Source organism: Struthio camelus, chromosome 3 (genome assembly GCF_040807025.1).
Source record: "Struthio camelus isolate bStrCam1 chromosome 3, bStrCam1.hap1, whole genome shotgun sequence".
NCBI lineage: Eukaryota > Metazoa > Chordata > Aves > Struthioniformes > Struthionidae > Struthio > Struthio camelus.
In genome coordinates, this window is record NC_090944.1 from 81,078,561 (window position 1) to 81,094,048 (window position 15,488).

Consider the following 15,488-nt stretch of genomic DNA (forward strand, 5'->3'; position numbering starts at 1 on the left):
AGCGTCACTGCGTATACACAGTCTTACCTGAGTGGCTTATAATGTGCAGTTAGTAATGTCTTTTCCACAGTAATGCTGACATTACTAAAAATATTGCTCACAAACAAGCACATAAAGCAAAAATATTCACAAGACCGCAGAACACAGAAAAACATAAAATCAGGATTTACCAGATAAAAGTAAATTGGTATTTTCAAGATGCTGAAAATGGCACCATTTGGGCAACTGCAGAATGAGCAGATGTTTACCGTAGTCATATTTATTTGCAGCAATCATTTAAACAGATGTATAAAGCATAATTACTGAGGTTTTTTGAGAGGTGCTCCACACTATTTAATCTATTCTGTGAATCCACACATGAAATTCCCATTTCTCCTTAAGGACCATTATATCCTATCTTAAAGACAGAGTAAATCTCTAATCCTATAAGATTTTTTTAAAATCATAACAGCCTTTTTTGCTTTTGTTGGAAAGGGGGAATATGGATGTAATAGTCATCATCCTCATAAAAGAAGTTACAGCAGAAAATAGGTGCCAGAACTGTGGAATGTGAGAGGACAAAAGATATGACTAAACAAGCTATCAGCTTAACAGAAAAAGCAGTTTCGTTGTTTTAAATAAGGAACATACACTTCTGGTATTTTATAAAACAAATATGAATATTAAAAGAAAAATTATAATCTACCTATTAAGACAGAGCGTCTAGTTTCCATTATGATTTTACTGAGACCTGTGGATTCCTGAAACCTGCACAAAAAGCAAAAGCTATGTAAGTCTTGAAATATTATGTGTTCCGTGATATGAGAAATGCTGCAACAGACACATGGAAATCAAAAATATTCCCTCAGTGCAGGCATGGCATGGAGAGATTTAGAATGGCATAGTGATGTAAACATTTAAGCTAATGCATAGAGTTAAACAGGTACAGCTAAAGGTATCACATGCACTTACATTTATAGCATGTATTATTTCTATTATTTTTTCCTAAAAGAATGTAAGCACGATATTGAAAAATAAAACAACTGCTAGCCAAGAGTAGGAGGGAATTTCTTTGTGTGAAAAAGTTATTCCTGTACAAACTTCTTCATGGCTGGAAAGTTACTCCACAACTGTCCTCCTTCAGTAGCATCTAATATTGGTTATTTTCTTACCATAAGCATTAAACATTGGAGAATATTGATCTCCTTCGCTATGGCAGGTCACATAAATATGTTTCCTAGCCCATCAGTTTTCTATAGAGAATTAAATCAGTTTGAAATCATTTCAAATGTAGGTAAAGAAAAGCAGTCAAGGCTTTATTCTACAATTTGAAAGGTAAATCTCTACACTGAATAGTCACATGTTCCTCTTTTTCCCCTGTCAGTTCTATTCAGTTCTCTGCTGGGAAGAGTTGTCTGACTAAACTAAAAGTAAATAACATTTTTAAAGGATTAAAACGTAGCATTTTATTTAAACCAAGATTTTTGCTCTCAGGATACACAGAGAACCTCTGGTGAACGAGAAGTACCACTAGGAAACTCGGTATTAGTATTTCTGCCATAAAATTTCGTTAAAGATTTTTTAATTGATGCGTAACAGGTACTTCTATGAAAATAGTATATTTTTCCTTTCAAAACACCAAATGAACTTATGACTGCCCAGGTCACTTAGTCTGTGTACTGATTCATTGGATTCTCAATAGTTGACCTTTATCAGATTGGCTGCCTGACAGTCGTTTGGTCGGTCATTCTGTTAAAGGTAAATGAATGCTTTGTGCACCCAAAGAAATTGTTAATTAGATAACATTATATCAGCCCTCATTTCAGTTCAATATCCCTTTGTTGTTATCATTGCTAGTATCCAGTTTCTTGATGTTGCAGATTTAGCTAAATTATTAGCAATAAAATCAAAGTCAATTTAAATCAATAATTGTATTTAAAAAATTCATATCAAAACTATAAATAGATACTAGTTCTATGGGTTATTTCCAACAGGGATTAAACATGCAGGCTACTCAAAGACAATAGTTACTCCATGAGTGACTGAACTGCTCCGATTAATACCCAAATTCTCTTGGCACAAGGAGCAAGACTCCACAACTGAACTCTTTTCAGTGTCTACATTGATACATAGTTTGATGTTTTCTTTAGTTTAAACTTACAAGGTCTTCATAGGACAAATACAGGGATTCTGATACCCTTGACAGGAGAAATGCCTGCTCAGCATGTTTGGGAGTGACTGCCTTCGGCTCTTCAGGATTTTGCTCCTCTAAGAGGCGTATACACACACTAAGCAGGCAGCCGCTGCTGGCTAGCAGCAACGCTGAACTCAGTTCTGCAGAGAAGATGACCATCTGGCAGGTGATTCAAACCACGTGGCAGTGGAAGAAGTGGCTGATTGATATAAATAATATGCCGATCCGAAAGTTGTATGATCCTAATGAACTGAACGTATTAGTCTGGCAGCCTTTTGAAACAATGAATGAATGTCCTGAGAAGCCCTAACACCACACGGTTATGCAACAGCCTCAAAGTCTCACTGCGTGGTAGCAACCGCACTTGTAGCACTTTGTCTCTCAATCGCTTTGGACGTTCTTTACTATCATCATCCATATTTTCTGGTCAGTTGTTCTGAGTTTGAGTTGCCTCTGTGACAGCTATTGCTTACCTCTTAAATAGCATCATACTGACTTTGTACCCATAAGCGGATTTACTTGGGTCTCCAAATGAAAATTTCCACAAATGCATGCTTCATCTCTGCAAATGTATTAGGCAAAAGGCTAATTCCTTCCTCTTACACAGCCAGCTTCTATGGTATTCATCTTCCTACACAATCTATCTCCTACATTATTAGCACTGTAAGACAGCATTTCTCTGTTCATACTAGCACTTCATGCTAGACTAGACAGTAAAATGTGACACCTACAGTAACTACCCATTGTAGCATCCTGCAAGTATTTAGTAATAGACTAAAACACATAAGTACACATATGAAGTACACATATAAAGTAATGTTAAAGAAATTACATTTCAAAATTTAAAAGGTATGGTATTGCAATTATTTTGTACCACCTTGGTTTCTGAGAAGAAGAAAAGAACACTTAAAAGCAGTTAAATAATAAATCCCACAATAGCCAAAATATTTAACTTACCGCCAGAAAATAATTACCTTCACTTTCAGTTTTATAGCTTATTTTGCTTACTGTACCTCTTTCAAAATCAGAAGTATTACTCTGCTGTGGGTAAGATTTTAAAAATAATTATAAATAAAATACTTAATTTACCTTCTAAATGCAGAAGCTGAGGGTAAACATAATACGGCAAAATGTTGCTATAGCTATTTATATTGAGGCAAATATTACCAACCTTAGAAAGATCTCTAAAACATAATGATATTATGTATTTCTGGATGGAAAGAACCTTATATCCATCTACTCCGGTCCTTTTTCTTGTGACAGGAATGATCAGATTCTCTTCAGGCATGTGCACATCTGTCCCGCTAAGAGCCTTGTCATATCTTAATCACAGCAACTACCACAAGTTGTTGTGACAGATTTTTCCAGACTAATGACCCTTTTAGTAAATAAGCTCCTCCTTTGCTGTCTGTTTATTACTGGTCTACCAATATGCTCTTTACCAAGCTTTTTGCAAACTTTGTCCACTTCACGACTACAGGTCTTTTAAGCAGAAACAAGAACTGATCATTACTAAATGAACTGCCTTCAGTCTGAGGATGAAAACATTTTGAAGGCACCACAGATTACTGAAGAGAATGTCATTTTTTCCAAGCATGCATTTCATCTGGATTACAAGAATAATAAACCACCATATAATTGATTTTACATATGAATTGATTATGACTGAGTTAAGGCATAAAAAGTAGCAAACACCATCTTATCCTATTGGATGAGCACACATCACAGCCCCACAACCTGGAATCATTACATACTTTAAAAAAATTATGATAATCACATGACTGGACATATATATGAGGAATATACATTAAATCCATGCGGAGGGTTAATTAATCCAAATATTTCAGATAGGTCTCCTGCGCCGGCATCAATTTATCACTTTCTGATCTGGTCCCATTCCCCACCGTGTTTCTTTTCATTCCAGGTCTCTGTGCCACAAATCCAGGTCTCTGTGCCACAAACCTCCTCATCCCTCAGGTCAACCCTTTGCACCTTCATACCTAACCCTCAGTATTTATTAGAGGAATTGGTCTTCACTTACCTCCTGATCACTGTTACTTCTGGGCTTTTACAACCCTTTTTTTACAGACACATTATGGGGTGAAAAATGTAACCCTTTATTTATATCATCAAGTATGTTGAGCCTTTCACATTTTTTTCAGACTCATGTTTTAAAATTACATTTGTTTTTCCTGTGGAATTGTGAAAAACAGGATGCCTACCTGGAAAAGTACTATGCACTTCCAGGAGAAACAAAATCAAACACATTATGAGATAATCAGAAGATCTAAGATTTTAATATTTTGACTGCTCTTAATTATAAATTCTAATGTAGCTTATAAGCTGGTTGCTCCTGTTAAGACCATCTTACACAGGGGAGTTTTCTCTTTTCTGCCAGCTTATCATGTAACAGCCCTCACTGCCTGAGTAGCAGATAGCCACTTCCCTACTCGCAAGGCCTTCCTACCTGCTCTGCCCCAGGCTGCTGGGCTCTTTAAATTCCAGAATTTCTTTCCATTGTCTCTGAAGACCAGGTCCCATTGCCTTTACTCTTCCCAAATGAATTTATCTTTTAGTCCGTCACGCTCCTCTGTGACGTTCTTCTATGCATGGCTGCTTGGCCCATGATCATCTCATTAATTGCTTGCTAAATTAACCGCTTCTTTGCTATGTATGGCCTGTAAATTCTACTGTGAAATGTAAACTTGCTTCCTAAAATATCCTGGGGCATCTCTGGATCCAAATGTGAAGTTTTCCAGTATCTTCTGGAGACTATTTTGTGATTTAAGACTGCCTGTCATTTTTTTCTGGATGTTCCTCTTAGTTTCATTACTTGCATTACAAGTCCTTATATAAGTTTGAGCTTGTCTGAGACATATTGCAGATTCTTTGCACTTACAGATGTTTACTGAGTTGCCTTTTGCTCCTTATGGAACTAACCAATACCTATTTACTTTTAAAAAATTATATTTATTTATCATTTGGCCTCCAATTTCTTGCCTGTGATAAAACACCTCTTTTCACTAGACTCCAAATCCTCTGTTTCAGATTTTTTCTCTTAAAAGTATACAAATAGATTTTTTCTAGGCTGGATTTTATCATATCTCCTGTTTTTATTTCTAACTCCTCTGAATCTCTTTTTATACCACTTAATGATGTTGCTAAGCACCCTCCATTTAAATTACTTACGAATGTTTGTGGTAATGCTATTCAGATATTTTGTTAGGGAGGGTAAAAGCAATGTTACAATTACACATGAGTTAAATACAGTCCCTGCATAACTCCAAACCCTTTTCCACATGGTCTTCCAAGCAGACTTAAGTTCAAGTGACAGCACTCAGATTACAACTGAGCTGAAGTGCTTTTTGGATGTTTCATCAAGAAATGCATCTTGTTTTAGTGAAGCAAACATGGCTACTTTAGCTATTGTAAATTGGTAATTTGCAGTATTACAGGAAGCACTGTGCTTTTACTAATTTCATGCTAGGAAATAGAACCAAAAAAAGAACCTCAAAAAAGGCAGTGAAGCATCACATTCAGACATGAGACAGAATCAAGGATCAGCACCAGGATACAACTCGGATGATCCAGAGAACTGCTTCATGCTTTGCTGCGTTCTTCAGCAAGTAACTTCACTTCATTGCAGTTTCCCTATCTGTAAAGACAGAAGCGGTGGCCCAGCATTGTTCCCTTGTGAAACACTCTGGGATCCTATCATAGAAAGAACTACATCAGAGCATTAATAGATACTTTTATTTAATTCATAAGTAATTATTAGTGATTTGTTTTACTGCATTTTAATATAGCCTAATTATAACTATAAGTAAGTTACTGTAAAAAAAACACTTACCAAGAGATGTATTTACTGAAAATAAGCCATCATTAGGATTTTACTGTCACCATCAATATTACTCTTATTTGGTGGACGTCACAATGTATAGTTACTGCTCATCACACCACAACATTTTTTACATTCTGACACTTATTCTTGTAATATTGTTTTTATTTCCATATGGGCAATGGACTTGGTGCTAAACCTGAGTTTAAGGTCTACGGGATGGCACAGACAAAGGGAATACATTGTCATGGTATTCATTAATTGGAGTTGCTCTCCCAGTAGGTTCTCAAAAAGTAATCAAGGTGGTTAAAAGGAAAATGCTATTAGCAGCAGCAAGCAGCAAGTCTCACACCCAAGTGCCTTGCATACCTTTATTCTTCAAATCCAAGAACACACTTTCAGCTTCCCAAAACATAAGAAGAAATGGCAGAGGTTTAGGCAATTGCACCACTGCTGTGTTTTTTATCTCTTATTTTTATAAAAAACAGGAAGGTTATCATGAGAAGGCTTTTTCTGTTTAACACTGAATAACAAGATCACTAACCTGTCCCTAGTTGAGAAACAGCACAGTGGTAAAACCAAAGGAAGCGTTAGCTTCTGACTACAACTCTACCTTAAGACAAGTTTACTCCCATCTGTGAAGTATTTATTCAAATCTTTCTGTAGTCAGAAATTTATTCTCTAAGTAGCCCAATTTGCCAATGAAAGTATGTGTCACATTAAAGAAGCTTTTCAGAACAGTTTAAATTTGGATTCTTTTAACATTAAAAGATTGCAATCTCTGGACCACTAAAAATTACAATCTATCTTAGAAATAAACATCATTACCTTTTATTGTACGCTAAAAGCAAAACTAGAAGCAAATAACATAGAACTATATTTTCAAAAATTTCTGAAGACAAAATTCACCAAATTATAGGGAGTTACAGGTAACTAAATATAATTTTATACTACTCTAGTGCTTCATCTACAGAAATTTTAAAGAACTTTCTAAAGGTGGGTAGGCAACTGTAATTACCTTCCTTTTAAACAGAGAATAAAATCTTCAGTGCTTGACCTTTGCAGAATTGGAGCCTTGGCCCATGGAACAGTAAGGAACTTTCCCCTATTATAAAAAAAAAATATTTTTCTCTGGCAAAAAATAGCTTTTAAATGTATTTTTGAGATTTATCTATGACAGAAATAATGGCCAAAGTACATAACAAAATGTATTCTATACATGCTAAAATCTAAAATAATTCTGACATTCCCAAAGTTTTGCCAAAGCTGACTCCCCGGCTGCTCGGCTGTTGGGAGCCTCCTCTCCCCACTGCTGATCCCCACAGCCCAACCCAGCCGTTCACATCCCTCCCCTCGGGCTCGCCGTTCACCTCTCCTGTTTCTCTCCTATGCAACTCCCTTTCTCTTCCCTTCCCTGTAAAACCTCCACTTCAGTCAAATGTCTTCTTTAAGGGTGCCATGCCATAATTAGCTCCTTCCCAAGCCGTCTCCTATCCCATGTGGCTTTCTGTCAGACCACTGTTCACTCCAATGTGGTTCCTGTGAAAAGGCCACCAGGAGCAGAGAAGAAACATGTAAATTTTTATCTTGGCCCACAGCAGCCAGGAACAATCATTATAAAGAAAGTCAGTTTTTGCTCTGAGCTGAATTCCTCCATGTTGTCATATTTGTTGGTAGATATAAGTAGAATTACGGATTTGTCATTAGTCTTATTCTTAGGAATGTCTGAACTATTTTGATTTGAATTTTCAAATGAATAAATTCTGGCTGAAGCAGGCAGCTGGCATGGAAATTTTGCCCATATTGCACATAAATAACAGGAAAGTTTTATAAAGGGAAGCATCTGACTGCTTAGTTATAGGCAATGCTACTAGTGCTGTAGAAAAGGATACACACTGAACTCTCAAACCAATCAATAATGTCTTAGGAAAACCACAGAGAAAACATTTGGGGAGGAATATAACCTCTTCTTTGATTTCTAGGCCAGGAAGTCATTATAAAGAAATGTGTTAACAGTACTTTACAGCACACTGTTTAAGAAAAAAGAGCTGCTGTAAAAGAAATATTATCCTTACTGGGAGATTATTGGTTCTCTGTCACTTGGTGGTGCAGGCATTTTATGTATGGAACAGTAGGGAACACTAGAGATCTAAGCAGCAATCCAGTTGTTCTCATTTCTAGAGCTTCATGAAACTTAAAGGAAGCTTATCCTTTTAGATTCAATAAGCATCGGGAAGCAATTCCACAGTTTCACAGTTCACTAGCCCTCCTTCCTACTCTAGCATCGCTTTTCTCTCTGCATCAAGGGCAGATTTCCAAGTGCAACCAGCTCCTCTTGTTTCCATCCCAAAGCCCATCGGGCAGGAGAAGTTTATAGCGTTGCAGATAAGATGTACATTTATCATCAAAGAATTATTCTGCCCTACTCTGAGCTTACTCCATTATTTTCTGTTTAGGTCATTTGCCCAAATCCATCTTTACTGTCTGCTTTTTCAAATATTTGTTCTTTTTAAAATCCTGTGCTCTCTATGACCTGCTATCTTGAACCACTGAGCCGAGGGAGAAGTAGTTGTTAGGAATAGAAAAGGGAATGTAGCTTATATCAGGGCAAGATATAGTATCATATGGATTAGTGGCGACCAAGTAATTCCTATTAGGTACTGCAGAAAATTAAATCACCCATCCTTTACCACTTCAGTAGACACCAGTCAGATACACACTTGTATTAGAAGCTTAACATATAGCAAATATTATTAAGTGAAAATTTACCAGAATTTATGTTTTTTACTCCTGGGTTTTCCTGATCAGGTTACAGTTTATCTAATCGTTATTGTAATAACTATTTTTAATACAAATTTTTTTTTAAATCCTAAACATGAACCAAAAAGCCAGGAATTGCTGACTGACATACAAATGCAATGGCTTCATCCATTTTATAAATACAAGAAATATTACAAAAATATCTTTGAGTACATTTTTAACCATTTGAAGTCAATCCATTTTAACATCACAACTTTGTGAGATGTATCTCAAATACTTGCTATTCCCACCTCCTTCCACAAACTTACCAGGCAGCTAAATGCGGTTGGTACATGCCCACATTTAAATACCTAAAGACGTATATGTGCCTCACTATCTCTCTTCTTCATTCCTGCTGGAAACTCCCCAGCATTATTGCGTATCCTTCATTCAACCATTTTCAATTCATATCTTCCAAGGTTGCTAAACCTAGCTCATGGTGTCACACAGCATAGTGACACCATATTAGAAGCATTATTTTAAATACATATAATACCAAACTTTATTTAAAAGATTAGGCATTGAATACTATTGTGATAATCTCAGTACTAGTCTTGCACTTTTCTCTGCACAACCCTGTGCAGCCTGGCTTGGACCAATCTCCGAGGAAAACTATGAGGAACTTTTATGCCAAAACCAGCAGTTTCTTCAACTACATAAATGCCATAGTACTCATGTTATAAACTGTTAGCTGTTTGTTTCACAAATATCTGCACCTGCCACACTACTTCTAGTTTGTCTGCTGCCATCATTTGATCCTCATACTGCTCCTTTTTCTTCTTGCAACTCCTACTCTGCTACCGTGAAGCAGCAGTAACATAGCTGCACCCTTGCGGTCACACACCTGGCACATGCTGGCTGGTTCCTAGGATCCCTTCAGAGCCACCAAAAGCTTTCTACCCTGTCTCCTCCCCACACGAGAGCATGCTTACTGCTTCCATCCCAACAGCTCCAGAAAACCATCTGAAAAGAGCACTGGGCATATTTTTTTGTAATGAGAGCTTACAGTATACAATCTGAAGCACAGCACAGTATCCCAGTTGCCCAGAGTTATGGTTGAGGAGGGCACACGGAAGCAGGCGGGGAGACAGGCTTCACACATCAACCGCAAGCACATTCAGACATGCAGCCCAGACCAAGGCAGACCTTAGCTGCAGGCTCCAGTCCTACACCGCTGCTTACCTAGTGTAACACAGAGATTGGCTATCAGGAATAACTGCCCTAAGTAGACATTAATGATTTTGGGAGCGGAAAGCTTATTCTTCAGGAACGAATTGAGGCCTCTTAATGCCTTCAGTAGCTTTTACTAGTTACTACTAAGGTGCGGTAACAGGAATATTTTGTAGGTCAAGGTTCCTTTCCAAACTAAATTACATCCAATAGCTTATTTTAAAATGATACTGATAGTAAAATAAATGGTACAAACACTCATCTTCCTCACTCAGTAAATTAAAACTCCATTTTAGAAAAAATTATATAATAAAAACATACACATACACAGGGGCCTAACACTATTCAGCTCCCACTCCCAACGTGGTTAGACTTCGTGGTCTATAGGTGCATTTCCAGGGTTACCAAAAGGCGTTTGACAATTGATCTCTCTAACTGGGACCACTTGAGATAGAATAGCTTGGACCGCATTTCTTTTCATTGTGATCACTTTTTTTTAATTTCTCCTACTTACTAAATTTAATGTGTAATTAATGATCACAGGAAAAAGCTCTTTTAAAAAAGTATCAACTACTTTATTTATTGTCTTCTCAAAAGAAGTGTTCTTCTTTGCCTCATGGCTCATTAGCTGTTGTTTAAAGCTACCAGAGAAAACTTTTTTTTCTTTTTTAGGCAAATTATCTTGTCTTGTTTCATATATCTTTTACTTCTGACTCGGTTATTCCCAAATAATTATGAGTAGTTTAATAAGCTCATCCTCCTTTTCTTCCAGACAAAAAAAAAAAAAAACCCTCCTATGTAGGATTCTTACTTGTTATGACAAAAGAACAAAGCAATCTGCAATCTTCCATTTGAAAATGATTATGTTTGAACATGCTTTCCGGCTTACATTCTGGCAAACTACCAATTTTCCTGTTTTCCACCTAGGTAACTAATTTTAAATGAAGCATTAATTTTGTTTTCTGTGCTTCACTGATATCAGAGACCCTTTTTCTGCCAATTCATATTACTTCATTTTATTTTACACTTCCTTTTCTTTAGATGGGCAACAGAAATGGTCAGCATCTGCAAAGTGACAAATACCTTTATTTCATATGAAAAAGTTTTGGTGAATACAGAAAAGTAGTCTTTCTGTAAACTCTGTCTTTTTTTTTAGAAATGTGCCTGATCCCTCAACTGCTTTTTTATTTAACACCTATTATGATTTGAGTCATTTATATTTCCCCCTGCATCTTAATTTACACAATTATTCATTAACTGGACAGCTCAAGTAATTATTTTTGTTCACCTTCATTTCTAAGAAAGTATGGATTGTGCATGATATTATTTAAAAAAGCAAACTGCTTTATACAATAAGAACAAAAACTCTGGAGCAACATAAGGTGAGAAGTAATATTTTGTGACCTCTCTTTATTCTTCCAGATTCTAATTCAGAAAAGGATTTAGGTGTTTTGCACTTAATTTCTTTGATGAATCATGGTTCTACTGCCTTAATTCCTGTGTTTTGAAGAATATATTATTGACAACATGTTATCTAGTCAAAATGTTCAGTATTATATATTTTAATATACTTATTATAATATCATAACACTCATTATGTCTTTTCCATTGTGATTTTATTAGCACAAATACTTATGGCATGTAAATTATTTCATTTCAATAGCTATAACTGCAATATTTTTGTTCCGTGAATTTTGTCTTTTCTAACATTGCCAATCTGGATTAAAGTAGTTGTCTTCTTTGGACGTGATTGGAATTGATTTAGCTATTATTTGGAGTAAAAATCTAGTCTGTTAACAGCACCACTCTATGATTCCACATATATTACGATTTTTCTAATGCATTTTGTTGGTAAGACAAGAATCCTTCACCACAATAAAAGAGTAATTGAGAATAGAGCAGCAAACCCTTAATTCCATACCTTTTATTAATACAAACCAACCCAGTAAAAATAATGACCTACTCAGAGGGGTGTCTGTAGACACAGTCTTAATACTCTGGAGAGGTTTCTATCAAATCTGTCCTCTACTGAATGCATCTTGGTTTAAATGCTCTTCAATTTTTTTTTAACTAAGCCAGTTTTCCCTGTGCAAAAAGAAGAAAATGAAGTTCAACACCATATGAAAAAAACTTAAAAAAAAGACTGCAAGTCAGTTTAAACTTTGTTCGAGAGTTAATTGCATGAGTAAAAAATCACCTGAACTTTGTTCATGTCAAACTACCGTTTTACTTTTTTTTGTTGTTGTTATTTTCTTTGGCTAGGAGAACAAAGATATCGGTACTCTTCCAAAAGAAAAGCAAATACAGGGATTATTAACAGCCAGCTAAGAGTTCATATTCCTTGGCAAATGATATTAGCATTAATATTTTATAAACTGTGGATCCATGTGTTGGGGGGGGGAGGCAAAATCAACATTAGAAAATCCTTATTCTACTCACTGTTGGCTTAACACACAAGACAGTCAGCGAGCTTTACTATCAATTTGTTGTAAAAGCCTGACTCCCCTGATGTAGTCCTTCTACAGGGCTGCAGCTTCACTGCTGGTTCCATGGCTGATCACAGGGTGGCCAGATGCAGGAACGCAGATTTTAAGTCCCTTTGCAGACATTAGAAAATCATCCAATTTATCCATAAAATATGGCAAAATATACAAACTTACTTAATGTTTTGAACTCTCAGAGATTATTTCTTAAAGTTATAATTTAGTATCTGGACTGAGTGGACCTAATTTCTTAATGTAGTTTGTTTAATTCAGTGTTCATAATGTATAGTAAACGGTGCTTTGTATAGTATTTATTAACGTGGATGAAGAAACTTGTTTTTGTTTTTCACTTATAATTCAGGCAGAAGAGGAAAGAAGCGCTAACACTAATCAGTTGGAAAGAATTCTGCTGGCATACATACCTATAGAATCAGCAAAATGCAAGCTGAAATTATTTGTATCATCTCTTGAAGAATTAGCAAATTATTACATCCTTTTCCCCTCTTCAAATTCCCAACCAATATATCATGCCTAGAAAATATTTGCATTTCAATCTGCTATTTTACTTTGAAAGTGTGGTGCTTCCCTAAGTTTAAGTCTATATGATTTAATATGAATTCTATTAATTAAACTCTACCTGAAAAACAGTGCTACTTCACAAAACAAAACAGGAAATTGATTTTAATCTGAGCAGCACTGAAACATAGAAATATATGATTTAACATCTTCTCAGACCACTAATCTTGCAAAAGCTTGGTATTTCTTATGAACAACCCGCTTAGCAATGATACTTCAGAGGAAAGCAAAATAAAACCAATCTGTAATGCTCTCAGTCCAAAACTAGATATCGAAATTATCATACTTTCTTGAAAAAGTCTGATTTTTTCTTAAAATAGATTGCTCAGTTTTAATGAGTGGGGTACTACTTGTGGAGAAACTGTTGAAAGCCCACAAAGCTCCTAAAGATATAGGTAAGTCTTCTTTATTGTTCTATACATCCACATGAAATATATAATGGAAAGAGACAACTAAAAGCACAGAATCATGTTGTACTATTAAAACAGATTTATTGTTCCAATTTTTTAAACAATCATGAAGCTTAACATGACACAGAAAGGGTGATAGACACAGCTTTTGTGATTAAAAGGTATTTCTGGACATCATCATCATTGCTTTAGGAATTCTGAAATTGAAGAATTCTGTTATTCAACTATTTTCAGTAGTGGATTAAGGTTTTTATACAGCTTTTTATTAATTCAGAAGAAGCACAACTTATTTTGCCTAAGGAGTAATCGCCCAGGGAACATAGCAATTAAAATAAAAGCTTCCAAGGCATCACAACCAAGGGCAACATGCGATTCTACCAAATATATCTATCTCGTGGCATATGACTGTGAAAGAGCTTTTGCTGAAAAAGTATAATTTTTTGTTTTGGCACAGTAGTAGACTAAAGAAAATAAAGAAGAAAAGAATTACTTGTTCCACAACTTTGGTAGTCTTCTGGCTAATTTCCAACCAACTGGCTTGAAGCTGAAATTCTTATGCATAAAAATGCACTGAGAGCCTCCTTTTGCAAGAGAAAAAGAAAGAGACCATCCCCACTTTATTTCTTCACTATCACTCAGGGTAAAAGCATAAGGAATTCACTGAAGCTGACATTCCTTAGAGAATATTTCCTAAAACTGTAAGGTGATCTTGGGTGGCCCATGCCTTCCATGCCTCTGCATTGAAACTGGAGCGCTATATATTGCTCACTTATTGCCTATCATTTTCGTAGCTGAAATATTAAGCTGCCCAGGGATTTTTTTCAGTTTGCTATCTCCAGGCCATTGGCTTCACACTGTCCATTCAACTCAGAGTCCCTGCAGAAACACTAAAAATCAGCTCAAGTAAATATCTGTAGAGCAGGGAACAGAAATAAATGTTTTCTATGCATGTCTAGTAAATGTGGCAAGACAAAAGAAAATTTCATTTGGTTCTGTTTCCTTGCAAAATGTGTATTTCAGTGAAGAAGCTGTATTTTTCCTTCTGAGTGTTCATCTTGTCCCCTTGCCACGTCTTTGAGGCAGACACATGGGAAAAAATGGTGCTGATGAGAGTGGATCAACCGTTCAAGACGCGTGATGATTTCATAGTCAGGAAGAGCTAGGCTACTAATATCGAGGCCCAGCATCCGTGAGACCACCTCTCGGAAGTCTGTCAACTGCAAGAGCAAACAAAAAAGAACTATTAATAAGTTAAATATCAAGCAAAAGAAATGCCTGGAAAAACATATACACGCACTCATACATACAGATACAAGCATTTGTATTAGCAGCACAAAATATAAGGATTTCTGCCATTGCTTAATACTGAAGAGGACGGAGACAGAGCCTTTTGGGGCATACTTCAAACAACAAAGCAAGTAAAAAGCTGGGATGGTAAGGATTTTGGAATTTTTCCTCACAATTTGAAATGTTCCTCAGTATTCATCACAAGCAGACCTTTCCACCCGAGTTAACAGTGAAAGCTGAGGAGAAGATGGGAAGTGGAGTTGTACTTGACTTGGACGTCTGCCAACTATATAGACAACTGGAAACACTGGCAGGCACATGCTAAGGTGCTCGTCCTGACCGCTGCCTGCCACGGCTCCCCTTGAACCTACACTTGCTCAGGGAAACCAAGGCAGGAGGAGGAAGTGAGAGGAAAGGTGGGGGGATGGCACATCCCTGGGTCTTCCTTTGACTTGGAATCAGGATGCAGCCAAGATTCAGACAAGAATCTCAGAAACACTCATTTTGCTTCTATGAGGAGCTGCTGAAAATATATTATATGAAGGTTATTTGGCAAAGTGCTTAAAGAAACCATTTTTCTCTTTGAAATTCCAAATGGGCAGACATCCACAAATAATTGCCATCACTAGTCACCCTGCCAGTAACTAGATTAAAAACTTGAGACAAGATGAACATGAACCTTAATCTGCTCTCCTCAGCCCAAGATGTAGGTCCTGTCAGTTAAATTTAAATACATCCTAAATGAATAATGC

At 36.3% G+C, this 15,488-nt stretch overlaps 1 protein-coding gene across 11 annotated transcripts in view; it reads right to left on the minus strand.

Moving 5' to 3' along the window:
- Nucleotides 1-13,508: 13,508 nt before the first annotated feature.
- CCDC170 (coiled-coil domain containing 170) overlaps nt 13,509-15,488 on the minus strand; it is a 49,049-nt gene continuing 47,069 nt past the window's right edge. For all 11 annotated transcript variants that reach the window (XM_068938699.1, XM_068938705.1, XM_068938706.1 and 8 more), the window contains one exon: nt 13,509-14,666. In XM_068938699.1, coding sequence (XP_068794800.1) covers nt 14,466-14,666 — 201 coding nt within the window. In that variant the 3' untranslated portion in view covers nt 13,509-14,465. The remainder of the gene's footprint in view (nt 14,667-15,488) is intronic.